The 19,736-nt window shown below is 42.6% G+C and overlaps 1 protein-coding gene across 1 annotated transcript in view; it reads right to left on the reverse strand.

Annotated features, from left to right (window-relative positions):
- The window catches only part of ptk7b (protein tyrosine kinase 7b), a 173,263-nt gene that overhangs the window by 20,121 nt on the left and 133,406 nt on the right, over window positions 1-19,736 (reverse strand). Inside the window, exon 6 of the mRNA XM_023970005.2 lies at window positions 11,307-11,437. Within this exon, the coding sequence (XP_023825773.1) occupies window positions 11,307-11,437 (131 nt within the window). The remainder of the gene's footprint in view (window positions 1-11,306; window positions 11,438-19,736) is intronic.

The raw sequence follows: 19,736 nt of genomic DNA on the forward strand, positions 1-19,736 counted from the left end.
CWAAATACATAGAGTCCTCTGAATTTACAGCATTTCCCTCACTCAGACAACAAAACATTTSCAAAAGTTGCACAATTACCGGGAGTGATGGGGGTAACTTCTTGTTGCGCGCGGTGCTCAAGTTCAGAACGGTTGTGAAGCTCAGAGCGAGAGTTCTGATGTCATGTATAGCATGTAACTGTATGGCCACTACGTTCCAATTTAGGAGCTTATCAGTGCCCAAATCGGCCATTTTCAACCTGTATACACGTACGAGTGTGAAGGGTTAAACTTGTCCCATAAACGCTGAACCCGGATCGGTGTGACACAATWCCAGTTTAATGCCTTAAGGCAGGGGTTCCCAAACTTTTTCACTCTGGCCTCCCTTCCAGCATTGTAGAACATACKGTTGAAGTCGGAAGTTTACATACACCTTAGCCAAATACATTTAAACTTAGTTTTTCACAATTCTTGACATTTAATCCTAGTAAAACTGCCCTGTATAAGGTCAGGTAGGATCACCACTTTATTTTAAGAATGTGACATGTCAGAATAATAGTAGAGAGAATGATTTATTTCAGCTTTTATTTCTTTCATCACATTCCCAGTGGGTCAGAAGTTTACKTACACTCAATTAGTATTTGGTAGCATTGCCTTTAAATTGTTTAACTTGGGTCAAACGTTTCGGGAACCCTTCCACAAGCTCCCAACAATTAATGGGTGAATTTTTGTCCATTTCTCCTGACAGAAGCTGGTGTACTGGAGTCAGTTTGTAGCCTCCTTGTTCGCACAACGCTTTTCAGTTCTGCCCACACATTTTCTATAGGAATTGAGGTCAGGGCTTTGTGATGGCCACTCCAATACCTTGACTTTGTTGTCCTTAAAGCCATTTTGCCATTCAAGTATGCTTGGGTCATTGTACACTTGGAATACCCAATTGCGACCAAGCTATACTTCCTGACTGATGTCTTGAGATGTTTCTTCAAATATCCACATCATTTCCTCCCTCATGATGCCATCTATTTTGTGAAGTGCACCAGTCTCTCCTGCAGCACCCCACAACATGATGCTGCCACCCCCTGCTTCACGATTGGATGGTGTTCTTTGGCTTGCAAGCCTCCCCTTTTCCCACATAACGATGGTCATTATAACCTAAACAGTTCTATTTTTGTTTCATCAGACCAGAGGACATTTCTCAAAAATACGATCATTTGTCCCCATGTGCAGTTGCAAACCGTAGCTGGCTTTTTAATGGCGTTTTGGAGTAGTGGTGTCTCCTTGCTAGCTGCCTTTCATGTTATGTCGATATAGGACTCAACTTACGTGCGTATATAGATACTTTTGTACCCGTTTCCTCCAGCATCTTCACACGGTCCTTTGCTGTTTGTTATTGGATTGATTTGCACTTTTCCGCACTAAAGTACGTTCATCTCTAGGAGACAAGAACGCGTCTCCTTCCTGAGCGGTATGACGGCTGCGTGGTCCATGGTGTTTATACTTGCGTACTATTGTTTGTACAGATGAACGTGGTACCTTCAGGCATTTGGAAATTGCTCCCAAGGATGAACCAACTTGTGGAGGGCTACACTTTTTCTGAGTCTTGCTGATTTCTTTTGATTTTCCCATGATGTCAAGCAAAGAGGCACCGAGTTTGAAGGTAGGCCTTGAAATACCATCCACAAGGTACACCTCTCAATTGACTCAAATTATGTCAATTAGCCTATCAGAAGCTTCTAACGCCATGACATCATTTTTCGGGAATTTTCCAAGCTGTTTAAAGCACAGTCAACTTAGTAACACTTTGTAAACTTCTGACCCACTGGAATTGCTGAACATTGAATTATAAGTGAAAAATCTGTCTGTAACAATGTTGGAAAAAATTACTTGTGTCATGCACAAAGTAGATGTCCTAACCGACTTGCAAAAACTATCAGTTTGTTAACAAGACAGTTTGTGGTTGAAAAACATTTTATTGACTCCAACCTAAGTTCCGACTTCAACTGTATTTCAATTCCAGGTTTAAATCTAATTTCTTTGCAATTATATACATTTCGCCATGTCTAATGTGTATCAAACATTACAACAAATAATCTATGGGCAAAAAAAAACCTAGCTAAAAAACTGTTAGTGACATGGCTGATCTGACATTTCTGACAAGTTATAAATATTCTAAGTAGCAATGACTGACATGATAAGAAACGGATTATGCACTATCCAATTTTCGAATTGTACCCTTGTGAATTCTCACTATTACAACGTTCCAAGAGTAAATTGAAAGCCGGGAATGACCCTCTCCCCCCTGCTGCCCCACAGTTTGGAACCACTGCCTTAAAGGATTAGGTGAATTAAGGTATTTAAATGGAGCTTTGGTTCACTAGGGTTAAGACTGCAGAAGACCCCCTGTATGAGACCCAGTTAGGCCCAGGTACAGAAAATGGACTGAAACAAGGTACTACTACTACTACTATTTAGGTCATATCTCACCTGCTGTCAACTGTGCCACATGCCACCCCATTCTCCCACAACCGCTCTATTCAAATCAGCGCTACAATTCTCTTTCTAACAAAAGCCATACATGATAGTGTGTGTGTGTGTGTGTGTGTGTGTGTTGTGTTGTGTGTGTGTGTGTGTGTGTGTGTGTGTGTTGTACATGCATTGTGAGCCTCCTGCTGGTGTGTGTGGCCTCTACAATGAGTCTGAAACAGCTGGAAGGCGGGAGGGAGGAAGGAAGTAGGGGAGGAAACAGCTTCTGAGGGAGGAGAGGAGAGCAGGAAGCAGCACACCGCCTGTGGAGGATACAGCTGGGGCGTATGTCAACAAGGGAATGAGATTATCACAGGAGATATCTGCCCCTAAGTGAAGGAGTGATAAAGTGCAGGAGTGAGAGAGAGAGGGGTAGAGAAAGAAAGAAAGAAAGAAAGAAAGAAAGAGGGAGGGGCTGACACTGCCATATTTCGTCCATTCCAACTGGCAGGCAGCTCTGTATACAGTAAGTGGAATGCGATCAGGAGCTCTACAGTTAAGACTCACAAGACTGCCTCTCTTTCTTTCATTACTACTGTGAGCTACTACAGTAGGTGCAGCTCCTAACTGGAAGTCATTATCTGTGTATTGCCAAACATGCCTCTCAAAGCAGGTCACCAGTTTGATCCTTACCAGGTTAACATAASCARAGTCCCAAATMYCCCCTTATTCCCTACARAGTGKACGACTTTTGACCAGGGACCAATGGGCCCTTCGAGAGCTTGGGACGTTACGGTTCTATCTGCAAAAAGATGATTCTGAGGTAATTGGCTTTACATTTCTGAACCCTCAGTGGTTTGAATGGTGTCAGAAATGTTTATCTTGTATTCTTTTGAACTTAACATGAATTGGGGTATTTAGAGTCCTGTCTAGGTAGAGAACGTAGAACAGAACAAGCCTGTGTCAATCACAAAAATGTGAAAAAAATGCAGATAGAACCTTATAGTCCCAAGCTCTCGCCAAGCTCTCTATATAGTGCACTATATAGGGAATACGGCTCTGTCTAAAGTAGTGCACTATATAGGGATTAGACTGCCATTTGAGACRCATTATAGTTAAGATGTAAAGAACGCACCACATTCTTCAGCAGATGAAAGGGAGTGTGTGTGCGTGCGTGCCTGTGTGTGTGTGTGTGTGTTTAAACAGAGTGACTGTTTAAACTTGTCCCAAAAACGCTGAACCCGGATCGGTGTGACACAATTACAGTTTAATGCCTTCAGGGATTAACAACAGATTAGGTGAATTAAGGTATGTAAATGGACTGTGGTTCACTGGGTGAAGACTGCAGAGGCCCCTGTATGGGGCCCAGTTAGGGCCCATGCAAAGTCCCGGGGGCCACAGTAACCGAGGTACACTAGGGACTGGGAGGGGTGTGACACTTGATCCATCATCAGAAAACAAACGTTACCTGGGTCATGTTCATTAGGCCRAAAATGGAAGAAAATGGACTGAAACAMGGAGGRACTACTACCTGGACTTGTCTAATCAGAAACTTTCACTTTAGTTTTCCGTTGCGTTTAAAAACTTTTTCCATTGTGTGCCCTAATGAACACAACTCAGGTTACCTGCTTAATAGATGCATCTCCAGTGAAATGTATGTTTATACACAATTACTAAAATCCATATGAAAGCTGCCAAAGAGCGTGGGGACATGCATACATCCGCTACGACAAGCTCATTGTCCACCCTCCCTCCCAAAATCATGGGAGGAGTAAGAGAGCTAAGCTTCCGGGTCAGTAGCTTCAGCCCAACATTACAAACACACACATACACACACACACACACACATATCAACTGACACTCAAGTGCCTGATTGACTGACTCTATTAGCCAAACAATGTTTGTATTTTTATTTTATGTTCTTCTCCATATTATGTCTATTTACGATAAGCTACCCAGGAAAGGGTAGCCCATATTAATAATAGCCTATATGAATATATGTAGTCATTAATGAAATCAATAACATTCATATACTGGCRATCTRTGAAACTCACGAAGATAATTTGATGTTACAGCAGTAGCAATACAAGGATATAACATCTACAGAAAAGACAGGAATGCCTATGGGGGAGGTGTTGCTGTATATGTTCAGAGCCATATTCCTGTAAAGCTTAGAGAGGATCACATGTCTAATGTTGTTGAAGTGTTGTGGTTGCAAGTTCACCTGCCTCATCTAAAGCCTCTTCTTTTGGGGTGCTGCTATAGGCTACCAAGTGCTGACAGTCAGTATTTTGATAATACGTTTGCAATGCTTGATAATGTGTGTGATGTTAACAGAGAGGTTTATTTTCTGGMTGACCTGAGCATTGACTGGTTAGGAACAAGCTGTCCTCTCAAGCTTCTAATTGTGACTAAGGCCTGTAATATAACCCAGGTTATCACTCAACCAACTATAGTGCATACCAAGTGTTTGATCTGTGACATCCACTTGTATTGATCATATCTTCACAAATGCTGCAGAACTTTGCACCAAAGCAATATCAGTTCCCATTGGCTGTAGTGACCACAACATTGTGGCAATAACAAGGAAAGCCAAAGTGCCAAAAGTTGGACCTAAAGTCARTTATTAAAAAAACATACAAAATGTTTTCTCAGGGCTCTTTTGTTGAAGATGTAAAACATTTACAGTACCAGTCAAAAGTTTGGACATACCTACTCATTCAAGGGTTTCTCTTTATTTTTTACTATTTTCTACATTGTAGAACAATAGTGAAGACATCAACACTATGAAATAACACATATGGAATCATGTAGTAACTTGAAACACGAGTAGCGTACAGACATGGAACACAAACAGAGTCAATAACGCCTAGGGGAAGAACCAAAGGGAGTGGCAGRTATAGGGAAGGTAATCAGGAAGGTGCGCCTGATGAGGCGCTGGTGTGCGTAATGATGGCGACAGAGGGGCGTAACAATAAGCAGACTGGCCAACTCAAGCAACGGAGGGGGAGTATACGTGACGGTACCCCCTCCCTGACGCGCGGCTCCAGCCTCAGGACGCTGACCAGAGGGACAGTCCCAGGGACCAGGAGCGGGCCGATCGCTTCTGCTGAGGTGTGGGAACTTGTCGAGCCAGCTGAGGCATGGGAGCCTGACGAACCGGCTGAGGCATGGGAGCCTGACGAACCGGCTGAGGCATGGGAGCCTGACGATCCAACCGAGTCTCGTGAACCTGTCAAGCTAGGTGAGGCAAGGAAGCCTGACAAACTAGCTGAGGCAACCTCGGTAACTTCGGCCACCGACAGGTGACGGGCCAACCGAGTCTTGTAAACCTGACGAGCCAGCAGAGGCATGGAAGCCCTACGAGCCAGCCTAGGCATCCCTGGTAGCTCCGATAGCGAAACCCGGKCCCGACGTCACCTACCAAAACAAAAACCAAAAACCACTACCTGATGCTCRCCTTTGGTGAGGCGTTATTCTGTAACGTGTACGCTGGGAGTCGGGAAGCAAGTACGGGATGTGTATCGAATAAATTYACATAGAACAAAACAAGAAACACAAGTAGCATACAGACATGGAACACAAACAGAGTCAATAACATCTAGTGAAAGAACCAAAAAGAGGGAAGGTAATCAGGAAGGTAATCAGGAAGGTGATGGAGTCCAGGTGAGTCCAGGTGAGTCTGATGAGGCGCTGGTGCACGTAACGATGGTGACAGGTGTGCGTAATAATAAACAGACTGGCCACCACGAGCGTCGGAGAGAAACTATAAACAAAGGAGATGATTGTTGAAAGATGACAGAGCACACCCCCATTCTCATCGAGGGGCTGTAGTGGAGCAGATTGAGAGCTTCACGTTCCTTGGTGTCCACATCACCAACAAACTAGAATGGTCCAAACACACCAAGACAGTCGGGAACAGGGCAGGACAAAACCTATTCCCCCTCAGGAGACTGAAAAGATTTGACATGGGTCCTATATAGTCTCGTTGTTATTTTACTSCTGCTCTTTAATTACTTGTTACTTTTATTTCTTATTCTTATTCGTACTGCATTGTTGGTTAGGGGCTCGTATTCGGCGCATGTGACTAATAACATATGATTTGATATGTGACATAACTAAAAAAGTGTTAAACAAATCAAAATATATTTTACATTTGAGATACTTCAAAGTAGCCACCCTTTGCCTTGATGACAGCTTTGCACACTCTTGGCATTCTCTCAACCAGCTTCATGAGGTAGTCACCTGGAATGCATTTCAATTAACAGGTGTACCTTGTTAATTTGTGGAATTGATTTCCTTCTTAATGCATTTGAGCCAATCAGTTGAGTTGTGACATGGTAAATGGTGGCAACTTTGAAGAATCTGAAATATAAAATATATTTTGATTTGTTTAACACTTTTTTGGTTACTAGATGATTCCATATATGTTATTTCATAGTTGTGACGTCTTCACTATTATTGTACAATGCTGAAAATAGTAAAAATAGTAAAAATAATGAAAAATCCTGGAATGAGTAGCTGTGTTCAAACTTTTGACTGGTACTGTATGTATTTACAGTATGTGTGTATGGAGGATAATGTACTGTTTTATTCACATGTTTTCAAGTACTGGTTACAAATCATGCAATCTGATTATTGCATAGATTGTATATGATGTGTGTAAAATACTTTTTGGAAGATTGTACTGATTATGATGAGRTAATGCTAAACGAAATGACAMATACTATATGTGTGGCACCATGTTTGATGACATCATACAATMCATTCTGGTTGTCACAAACGTCTGTCAGACCAAAGATGTTATAACAAAACGAGGTGAAGGGATGGTTCACTCGACTGACTTAGATTGTAAATATCGTTACTCAGGGTTGTCAGCTCAGACAGTGGTTTTATTTTGCTTTAGCTTGCAAACATCTTCTGTGTTTGTCCCATATTTATTGARAATAATAGCACTATTTCCTGCATCATATCCCCCCACGATACCTTCCCCCATTCCTACCCCTCATGGACTTGAAATCTCCCACAAATMAAATGAACCCACCSACAAACCCTCCTAAAATGGTTTCACCAAAATCTGGCAACCCTGTTTAGCTTTCACGCTACAGTTAGGCTAGGCAGTAGGCTTGTATTTGAGGTGATGATCTGTGAGGTGATAAAATTTGATCTTATTTGTGKMTTGTCAAAAACTGTAAACGACTTAAGTAATGTGCTCCGGTTCTTGTATACACCGTAACAAGTACATCAAATATTTGTAATATGTTGAAAAGTGGCTAAACTAAGTTAATATTTTCCGGACTTTGTTTATTTGCGTCTCATAGTGAATGGCATTCTGGGATTAGGGAGTTTTCGCTTGTCAAACATAAACAAAACATTGTTGCCATCATAAAGAATGTAGCTGCTGTTAGCTTAGCTTACACGCATCTCTTTTCTAAACAATATTACATTTTCCCATGTACTCACCAGAGATGTGGTACATTGTAAACTAGTCTAGCTGTTAGGTCGCTAACTTCTGTTTTGTTTTTTGTCAGCGCAACCTGTAATTTAGACTGGTTTATGGAATGAGTTTGGCTGTGGATGTGTTCCGTGTGATGCTTGGATGATGAAGTTCGCATTTATTTTTTACAATAAAAGGTGAAATTGAGGAATAAAGTTGTGAAGTCCTTTATTTCCAATCAGTACAAAACATTGTTTAGATGCTTTTCAGACAACAATGCTGTTTAGACGTGTTCGTTGCATCATACGTTCTGTTGCTACTGTTACAATCACATATTTGCGATGGTACGCTGCAGGGACCACTCAAAAATGATACCCTCAAACACCAAGTTAGACACAGCTAATTTCAAAATAGACCATCATCACTGTCAACTGTGACTGATAATTATTCACGTTTTACTGGTGAAACTGCATCTGCATGCCAATCATTTGATTGATCTCAAATCAGTGTCATAGGAATAGCCAATGCATTTCAATCTTATTGAATTACTATTTTGTGAGCGGATTAGAGCAAATGTTTTAAAAAAACTATAAGCCTTTCTTATATTTTGTTTCAGTCAAAGCAAACATCCTGAATAGGGGCGGGCTCTGTTGAGTGTTGGCGCATGATCATTTTTTGGGGACTATTCAGCTTCAGCTGAATCTCATTAGAAATTAGGTGTTTTTGATGTAACAGTAACGTTATAGGCCTACTATACTATGCAATTATATTCTGTTCTGTAAACCACAAATTAATCGTTATGTCATCTTGCGAGACATTGATTCGGCTTTGATCTAACTTTACTAAACGAGCACCACTGTGAGAAGTGATAATCTTCTATTTGTAATGATAACAAGAAGAAGAAGAAGTAGGACTATTAAGCGTAGGCAACAGATCTTGGTGGGTGTTATTTTAAACGATTGGAGCTCTCTTCGTGGCTATAAAAGGACAGTGCCAAGATCACGCAATGATGAAAAAGAAGTTGAACCAACTTGTGGTGCTGAAGGATAGCTGAATGATAGTTCTGCCGTTAGGCCACTTAAGGAAAAAGCCTAATAAGCGTAAGTCTATGTGGTACAGCTATATGTAGGCTATAGCCTAATGTAAATACAAATAAATATAGCACTGTATGCGAGGAGAGCTGCGAGCAGGCATTTCATTGTATTGTTTTAGCTTACACCATGTATAATCAATAAACGTTGATTTGATTAGCTTGAACACATGGTTACAATATACCTTATTACAGAATAAGAATTTTAAAAACGGAGGTGAACTATCAATTCATAGAATTTATTTGCATAGATTAAATCATCAAATCACTTGACCAAGTAGTGAAAATAAATCATTACTACGCAGAATTGAAGGAAATTCTTTTAAAAACAGCAATAAAATCAAGCTTTTGGTGTGGTGTAATGCATCTCAAAAAACTAGAACCTAAATGCATTATTACCTCCAACTTGGATATATTCAACCAATAGCCATTACAAGCTAAACATCCCAAGCAGGGCTACAGCAACCTCCAGAGAGGGTCAGGGTCCTTGGGCTTTGCGGTGGCCACTCTGGTTGTGGGTGTCCTCGTCAGAACGGTGTCACTGTAACCAAGTGGTCAAATATCATTCTGAGTTCCACTGCACAAGAGAGGGTCCGTGGAGTTTTATGAAATAGAATTAATTTCGAATTTATCCAAATAAATTTTCCTGAAATAGTTTTACCAGCTCTGTTTGTTCTCAAATTGAAAAATATGAGGGAGCGCCGCTCATCCGCTCTCCGGCAGCACTACAACCATGGTCACTACAAAGATAACAGGCATTCTTCTTTTTTGTTGTTGTATTTTCACCCCTTTTTTTCTCCCCAATTTAGTGGCATCCAATTGGTAGTAGTTACAGTCTTGTCTCATCGCTGCAACTCCCGTACGGACTCGGGAGAGGCGAAGAGCCATGCGTCCTCCGAAACACAACCCAACCAAGCCGCACTGCTTCTTGACACAGCGCCCATCCAACCCGGACGCACCAATGTGTCGGAGGAAACACCGTACACCTGGCGACCGTGTCAGCGTGCACCGCGCCCGGCCCGCCACAGGAGTCGCAAGTGCGCGATGAGACAAGGATATCCCTGCCGGACAAACCCTCCCCTAACCCGGACGACACTGGGCCAATTGTGCGCCGCCCCATGGGCCTCCCGGTCGCGGCCCGCTGCGACAGAGCCTGGACTCGAACCCAGAATCTCTAGTGGCATTGGATGGGCATTGTGTCACAATACTGCAAAAAATGTGGCAAAGCAATTCATTTTTTGTCCTGAATACAAAGCGTTATGTTTGGGGCAAATGCAATACAACACATTACTGAGTCCCACTCTCCATATTTTCAAGCATAGTGGTGGCTGCATCATGTTATAGGTATGCTTGTAATCGTTAAGGGCTGGGGAGTCTTTGTAGAATAAAAAAGAAATGGAATGGAGCTAAGCACAGGAAAGATTCTAGAGGAAAACCTGGTTCAGTCTGCTTTCTACCAGACACTGGGAGATGAATTCACCATTCAGCAGGACAATAACCTAAAATACAAGACCAAATCTACACTGGAGTTGCATACCAAGAAGACAGTGAATGTTCCTGAGTCGCCGAGTTACAGTTTAGACTTCTATGGCAAGACCTGAAAATGGTTGTCTAGCAAGGATCAACAACCAATTTAACTGAGCTTGAAGAACTTTGAAAAGTAAAAATGGGCAAATGTTGCACAATCCAGGTGTAGAAAACTCTTAGAGCCTTACCCAGAAAGACTCACAGCTGTAGTCGCTGCCAAAGGTGCTGCTACAAAGGGGTGTGAATAATTATGTAAATGAGATATTTCTGTATTTAATTTTCAATACATTTCTAAAAACATGTTTTCACTTTGTCATTATGGGGTATTGTGTGTAGATGGTAAGCATTTTTATTTAAAAAAAAATTATTCAGGCTGTAACACAACAAAATGTGGGTATGAATACTTTCTGAAAAGGCACAGTAGCCATGTTATTTTTGATCGTTTTTGTTATTCATTACTCACTGCATAATTATTCCTTGAGCCATTATAATAAAATTAATTTTAAAAAACATTTATCTTCAACTCTGCATTGTTGGAAAAGGACCCGTAAGTTAGCATTTCACTGTTAGTCAACAACTGTTGTTTACGAAGCATGTGACAAATAAAACATTTCATTGATTGATTTGATTCTATCAGTGTATCGGTGTTTTGTTACTTGTCGTGTTTTATGTTTTTGTGTGGATCCCAGGAAGTATAGCTGCTGCTTCGACACTGCCATATATCCTCCATTCCACACATTCAATCAGGTGTGTGTGTGTGTTTACGTCTGCATGTGTGTGTGTGTATCTGCGTGTATGTTAGTGTAGTACCTGCTATGAGGAGGGAGGCCTCCAGCGTGACGTCGGGGCCCCGGGGCCCTCTGCCCACACACCTGTAGGAGCCAGTGTTTCTGGGCTTCACCTGGGTGATTATCAGGGTGCCGTTGGTGTACAGGATCACTCTATGGAGAGAGGAGAGGAGAGAAGACTCAGATGAACATCAATAATGCCATTCACTTGCTGATACTCTCAACCAAACCAGAGTACGAATGCAGAAACTGAAGAAGGTACTTACATTAAAGGACAATTTCACCCCAAAATTGTCCAAAAATGCATCATACAGGGATGATTTCTGTATTTTGAAAATGACATATCTTGAAAACTTGAGTGCTGACAAGCAAAACATTTTGGGACTATGTCAACAACGGACTAATGAAACAAATACCAAAAGATAGTTTTTGGGTGGAGTTTTCCTTTAATATAATAGGTTTAGCTATGCAAAGACATATTTTGAAAAGGGGATTTTACAGTATGCACTCAGGGTAATACCCTTTTCACACTACCATGCCGACCTGAACCATACTGTGTTGGCTTTGCTGGCTTGGATATTTTCTTTTCAAACGGTCCTTTCCAGCAGGGTTCCAGCTGTGGTGGATTCGTAACCAGGCCAACTCAGAACAGCTTGGCTCGGCTCAGTGCGAAAAGGGTATGTGTCTATTCTATCGGGCCCAGTGTACGCCATGCCACTTTTCTGGCCCCTGGTAGGGAAAGAGGAGTATCGGTGTGTGTGATGGAGCGGATAAAGACTCTTAACTGTCTGACCTTTTGTCAGCTCAAAGTCTGACAGCCAAGGAGCTTCACATCCAATAACAACACAGAGAGCAAGACAGACTGGCACACCATTGTTATCTATTCTTCCCTCATAGCAATATGATACTAGGTTTCACTGGCTAGCTACTAGACGGACTGCCATTTAAAGCTACAGCCTAAGATTGGTATATCTGTTTTTAAACTTTTAAATGAATGATATATAGCCATTGATTCTTGAATATTAGTTTATTTTTTTAAATACCAGAATGTAGCTTTAAAAGAAGTGAAATGTGCAGTGAAAGAAAAATGCTATCGCAAAGGCTAGTGCCATGTAATACACATAGGTGCCATTTTTAGGTCCCACATAGTACATGTATGTAGTATGACTTGCACGTAAATGATTTGTGAAGCATTTATGTTGTGCTTATGCATGCTTCGTGAATTGCCTATAATAAGCCTTTATATTATATACGTTTTTGTTCGTTTAGAGTACATTCGAGTATTACTTTATTGATAGATACAAATGATACAAAAGTAAGGACTATTTTCAACACGGTCTGTAACCTAAAAAAAGTCATCACCCAGCTCCCAATCTACCTGTCTGCATGACTGCCTTGTGGCTTCTCTGGGGAACAGGGATATTTCTACATTATATTCAGGCTTTATTCACTGGTAAGTGGGAAATGAGCTTTGGGAAATGAGCTCTATTTTTGAGCACAGATATGGGGGTGAACGTTCGGGGGGGGGGGGGGGGGGTGCTGTCGTTCCAAGGAGACATCTTAAAGAACAGGTGAGCATAATGAGACACAGACATTATAGGTTCTCTCCGATAGGGATGTGCACGGCAGTTCCACCGTTCGTTATGATCTTAACTCCAACCCGGAAGGACTCTCGACATTGTTTACGCTGCTCGTTCCGTGGGGAAGCGAATGCTCCTACCACTGTCTCTCCCATGCATCTTTTACCGGTGTTTGGCTTACTGCCCCACATATTGCTTGTATCCACAGCACTAACTTGCGAGGTGGTGATCTCCCGCTCGTTTAGTAAAGTGCAGCCAGGGTCCATACGGTGAGCAAGTTCCCCCTGCCTTCTCTCTGTTTATCGTACTGGTGCGTGTGTGATCAAGTGTGTGTTGATTGTGTGTGTTTGCCATTTCACTGGCGGAGCTTGTTTTCGGGAAGGCGGGTGTGGGTTGTGTTTGCGAACTCATTTTTAGCTCACAACAAGCTTGTAGCGTGGCTAATACTAGACAGAAAACCACTGCAAAGCTCAATGTGGAAGAGGAATATGACCTGTATCGAGCACTACACTCCACCACTCGATCAACAAAACTAGCTCTATAAAGAGCTAATAGATCTGCTGGAAAATAACTTTAAGTCTGCCCTGCTTATTTCTCTCCAATTTTGTGCACACATTTGTTTACATCCCTGTTAGTGAGAATTTCTCCTTCGCCAAGATAATCCATCCACCTGACAGGTGTGGCATGTCAAGAACCTGATTAAACAGTATGTTCATTACACATGTGCTGGGAACAATTAAAGGCCACTCTAAAATGTGCAGTTTTGTCACACAACATAATGCCACAGATGTTTCAAGTTTTGAGGGAGTGTGCAATTGGCATGCTGACTGCAGGAATGTCCACCAGAGCTGTTGCCAGATAATTAAATGTTTCTATCTATATGGAACTGAGGAGTATTTCTGTCTTTAATAAATCCCTTTTGTGGGGAAAAACTCATTCTGATTGGCTGGGCCTGGCTCCCCAGTGGGTGTGCCTGGTTTCCAAGTGGGTGGGCCTATGCCCTCACTGCCCATCCATGGCCGCACCCCTGCCCAGTCACGTAAAATCCATAGATTAGGACCTAATGAATTCATTTCAATTGTCTTAATTCCTTACATGAACTGTAACTCAGTAAAATTATTGAAATTGTTTCATGTTGCATTTCAATTTTTGTTCAGTATATGATGTACACGGTCCGCCCCATAAAAAGACTGGTAGCCGACCTTCACGTGTGTAGCTTGTTGCTTATGTTGGCCAATCAAAGCGGCAAAGAGGCTCAATGTGTAGCAAGTCGAGTGAGAGTTCACTAATGCAACGCAAGATGGAAGAAAATGAAGGAATTGAGAAGGAGATAAGGAAATGAGAAGGAGTAGGCGACAACGAGCCACCCACAGGTAGGCTGTTGTTTTATCTGAATAGGTTTGGGGAGAAAGCGCAACATATGGCCTCAATCAGCCTAGCTAGATATAGCTGGCTTGCTCTTCCTCCATCTGCTCACTCCTTAGCTCGCTCCCATCTCACACATACCACCCCCCTTCGCATAGAGTGCCTGCCTCTCTCCCTCGCGCAGCAGTACCAGTCAAAAGTTTGGACACACTTACTCAGTCAAGGATTTTTCTTTATTTTTACTATTTTCTACATTGTAGAATAAGAGTGAAGACATCTTAACTATGAAATAACACATATGGAATCTTGTAGTAAACCCACAAAATGTTAAACAAATCAAAATATATTTTATATTTGAGATTCTTCAAAGTAGCCACCCTTTGCCTTGATGACAGGTTTGCACACTCTTGGCAGTTCCCACATATGTGACCGACCACCTTAAATCTGTCTTATGTAGGGGTAGCTGCTTTTATCCAGTGTTTTTTACATTGGATAAAAGCAGAGACAGAGCTACAAAGTGGTATATCATACACTGCATTTGAGGAACAATGGGAAAGTCATTCTGCTTTGAAAGTTGATAAACTTGTAACTTCCCTTTTGAGAAAATGGCCTTTGAATGTTTTGGTACACACTGGAAAGCTCATCTTTGCCGGATATCCGACAAAAAAATGATGATAATATTTAATTATTTAAAACCCCCATCCCTACTCTCTGATAACACACCATGTCTACACAGACAGACACACAGACACGCAATCATGCATGCATGCACACACACACACACACACACACACTTTTCAGCAGCTTAGAACAAACCCTTCTATTTTCTCAACTCTAAACAACCTTGAAAATCCAGTGAGATTCCAGGTTCTCCTGGTTTCAAACATCTGAATCAAATTAACATCAAATATTATTCACATATATCCCCTTCAGCTGTGTCTACCATCCAGGTACAAGGCCAGCAGTCAAAACCCCTACAAGAAAGAAGTGCTCCCCAGATATTACACCAGAAGAGATCAAAAAACCCAGATACCCACAAACACACACAAACCCCTTAGGCTGCTCTAAGACACCGCAGCCTGAGATCCCTGTTCACTTCATTGGAGAGAGCAAGAGATGTGTGTACAGTACAAACACAGCTGAACATATAAGCTGTGTGTGTGTGCGCACATGTGCGCATGTGCCAAGGTTATTATAGTAAACAAAAACTAATCATAAAAAATAAAAATAAAAATTGCGGGGCCTCCCGAGTGGCGCAGTGGTCTAAGGCACTGCATCGTAGTGCTCAAGGCATTACTACAGACCCAGGTTCAATCCCGGGCTGTGCCACAGCTGATCGCAACTAGGAGACCTATGAGACGGTGCACAATTGGCCCAGCTTCGTCCGGGTTAGGGGAGGATTTGTCCCATGGCGCTCTAGCGACTCCTGTTGCCGGCCGGGCGCATGCACGCTGACTTGAACCCTGTGGCACCCACATAGAGACTGCCAGAGGTCCGGACAACATGCCCTCCGATTTGACACACTGAACTCTATCTGAGAAGTAGTTGGTGAACCAGGTGAGGCAGTCATTTGAGAAACCAAGGCTATTGAGTCTGATGATTGACAGAGTTGAAAGCCTTGGCCAGGTCGATGAATACGGCTGCACAGTACTGTCTCTTGTCGGACCTTGAGCGTGGCTGAGGTGCAGCCATGACGAGCTCGGAAACCAGATTGCATAGCGGATAAGGTACGGTGGGATTCGAAATGGTCGGTGATCTGTTTGTTAACTTGGCTTTCGAAGATTTTAGAAAGGCAGGGCAAGATGGATATAGGTCTAGAGCAGTTTGGGTCTAGAGTGTATCCCCCCTTGAAGAGGATGTGAGTACAGTACAGTGGAGGTAAACCTAGGCATTGAGTGACGATGAGAGAGGTTTTGTCTCTAGAGGCACCAGTTAAGCCAGGTGAGGTCATTGCATATGTGGGGAGTGGAACAAAAGGGCTATCTAAGGCATATTGGGCAGGGCTAGGGGCAGTGAAATAAGATAATAGTCACTAACCAAAACAGCAATAGACAAGGCATATTGAAATTAGGGAGAGTCATGTGTAGCCGAGTGATCATAAGTTCCAATGAGTAGCACTAGATGAGTCAGGGAGCCAATTCCGTAGTCGCTGCTACGCTAGGCGAGCTGGAGACACGGCGATTCAGACAGCTAGCGGGCCGAGGCTAGCAGATGGGCATCTGTTGACGTCGCAGCGGAAGAGCCTGTTGAAACCACCTCGGACAGTTACGTCGGCAGACCAGTCGTGATGGATCGGCGGGGCTCCGTGTCGGCAGTAAAGGTTCCAGGCCAATTGGCAAAAGAGGTATGTATTGTAGCCCAATAATTGGCTGGTGGATGTTTTTGGCTAGCCGGGAGATGGGCCTAGCTCCAGGCTAACTAGTGCTTGCTTCGGGACAGAGACGTTAGCCAGGAGTAGCCACTCGGATAGCAGCTAGCTAGCTGCGATGATCCGGTGTAAAGGTTCAGTGCTTGCAGTAGGAATCCAGAGATGTGATATAGAAAAAGCAGTCCGATATCCTCTGGGTTGATTTCGCGCTGTGCAGACTGGCAGCAATTGACCAGATTGAGGCTGGCTGATGTCCGAGTTAACGGCAAGGACGGCTAGCAGTGGCTAACTGACTACTAGCTAGCTGCTAGTTAACTAGCTAGCTTCTGAAGGGGGTTACGGTTCTAAAGTATAAAAATAGCAGATCCGTACCACATTGGGTGAGACGGGTTGCAGGAGAGTATATTCAGTCCATAGATGGAAAGTGAGATTAAAATATATATGAAGAAAACGATATATACACGGGACAAGACAAAAACACATGTCCGACTGCTACGCCATCTTGGATAAGTGGGCATGGCATTGCAAAATGGAGTGATAGCCTTCCTTCTTCAAGATCCTTTTTACCCTGTACAAATCTCCCACTTTACCACCACCAAAGCACCCCCAGACCATCACAGTGCATCCACCATGATTGACAGATGGCGTCAAGCACTCCTCCAGCATCTTTTAATTTTTTCTGTGTCTCACAAATGTTTCTCTTTGTGATCCGAACACCTCAAACTTAGATTTGTCTGTCCATTTCCAATCTTCCTCTGTCCAGTGTCTGTGTTCTTTTGCCCATCTAAATCTTTTATTTTTATTGGCCAGTCTGAGATATGGCTTTTTCTTTGCAACTCTGCCTAGAAGGCCAGCATCCCGGAGCCGCCTCTTCACTGTTGACGTTGAGACTGGTGTTTTGCGGGTACTATTTAATAAAGCTGCCAGTTGAGGACCTGTGAGGCGTCTGTTTCTCAAACTAGACACTCTAATGTACTTGTCCTCTTGCTCAGTTGTGCACCGGGGCCTCCCACATCTCTTTCTATTCTGGTTAGAGCCAGTTTGCGCTGTTCTGTGAAGGGAGTAGTACACAGCGTTGTACGAGATCTTCAGTTTCTTGCCAATTTCTCACATGGAATAGCCTTCATTTCTCAAAAAAATAATAGACTGACGAGTTTCAGAAGAAAGTGCTTTGTTTCTGGCCGTTTTGAGCCTGTAATTGAACCCACAAATGCTGATGCTCCACATACTCAACTAGTCTAAAGAAGGCCAGTTTTATTGCTTATTAACTCAGTACAAAAGTTTTTAGCTGTGCTAACATAATTGCAAAAGGGTTTTCTAAAGATCAATTAGCCTTTTAAAATAATAAACTTGGAATAGCTAACACAACGTGCCATTGGAACACAGGAGTGATGGTTGCTGATAATGGGCCTCTGTACGCCTATGTAGATATTCCATTAAAATCAGCCGTTTCCAGCTACAATAGTCATTTACAACATTAACAATGTCTACACTGTATTTCTGATCAATTTGATGTTTTTTTAATGGACAAAGACATGCGTCTGCATAGCCAGGCGCTAAAATAGAACTTGGTTCTATTTTTGACACTTGATGCGCTGCGAGTCCCGCCTCTCACATCTCATTGGTTTTTAGGAGCATGTACCCATGTTGGTGATTGAAAGATGAACTGAAGAAGAAGAAGACTGAAGGAGGAGAGATTACTAGAAACAAACTAGTTTTACCCTTTTATCTGTGGATTAATTGTCGGAGTAGAGGACCTTGTGCATTTCAGGTAAAAATAACAACCCAATGTTTATATCCCAGGACAAATTAGCTAGAAACGGCAAGCTAGCTAGCGGAATTGTCATGAATGTTTAATGCTTTTCGACCTGTCCCCAAATGAATATAGTTGGTTCAGAGTTTGTTTTGATATTTCAACATGCGTGTCCTGAGCGCTTCTGGTGTGGGTGAACAAAATCAACGTGCGGACGCTTTGGTCAGCATGTTAGGAGTGGGACGATTTTTCGGCGACAAATATGGGGGATCAACATTTATTTCCAGGCAATGTAGTAAACCATAGCCCAGGGTTCCCCAACTGGCAACTTCTGGTTTTATTTGGCCCCCGAGGCCCGCGGCCGTATCTAGTTGATGATCCCTGCTATAGCCTAATCATATTTATGACGGAAAATTCTGCCCTGTGTTTCTCCGCCCATGCATAGGCTATAGCAGGGATCATCAACTTTTTCTTGAGCGGACGGTCAGGAGCCGGAACCTAATTACAAATCATTTGTAGAATGCAATTTTACCCAAAGAATCGCAAACAGACCAAAATCATTTCAAACCTTGCCTACATTTGTATACGATCACGTATCTCTCTATTATGCGTGGGAACACTTAAGAACAGATTTCCAAAATTAAAATCAATTGGCGCTGATTTCCAGGTGTTTTTACAGTCTTATGTCCAACAATGAAAACGCAAAAAAATCTTGGGGTGCCAAATAAAATCGGCTCCAGTTGTGGAACCCTGGGTTACTCTATTTAATTGAGACCACATGCGCACCTGGTCTCGCATGTATGGCTACTGACCTTGAAGCAGCGAGAATGATAAGAGCGGACACTTGCACTTTCTCTTGAGATACCTTCTGCATATAGAATATACACTTCTGCATATAGAATATACACTGTGTACAAAACATTAGGAACACCTGCTCTTTCCATGACTGACCAGGTGAATCCAGGAGAAAGCTATTCTCCTTTATTGATGTCACTTGTTAAATCCATTTAATTTAGTTCAACTGAAGGGGAGGAGACAGGTTAAAGAAGGATTGTTAATTGAGACTTGGATTGTGTGTGCCATTTCGAGGGTAAAAGGGCAAGACAAAATATTTAAGTGCCTTTGAACTAGGTATGGTAGTAGGTGCCAAGCTCACCGGTTTGAGTGTGTCAAGAACTGCAACGCTGCTGGGTTTTTCAGCTTCAACAGTTTCCTGTGTGTATCAAGAATGGTCCACCACCCAAAGGACACCCAGCCAACTTGACACAACTGTGGGAAGCATTGGAGTCAACATGGGCCAGCATCCCTGTGGAACACTTTCTACACCTTGCAGAGTCCATGCCCTGACAAATTGAGGCTGTTCTGAGGGCAAAAGGGGTGCAACTC

The sequence above is a fragment of the Salvelinus sp. IW2-2015 genome, linkage group LG25, assembly GCF_002910315.2.
Source record: "Salvelinus sp. IW2-2015 linkage group LG25, ASM291031v2, whole genome shotgun sequence".
Lineage (NCBI taxonomy): Eukaryota > Metazoa > Chordata > Actinopteri > Salmoniformes > Salmonidae > Salvelinus > Salvelinus sp. IW2-2015.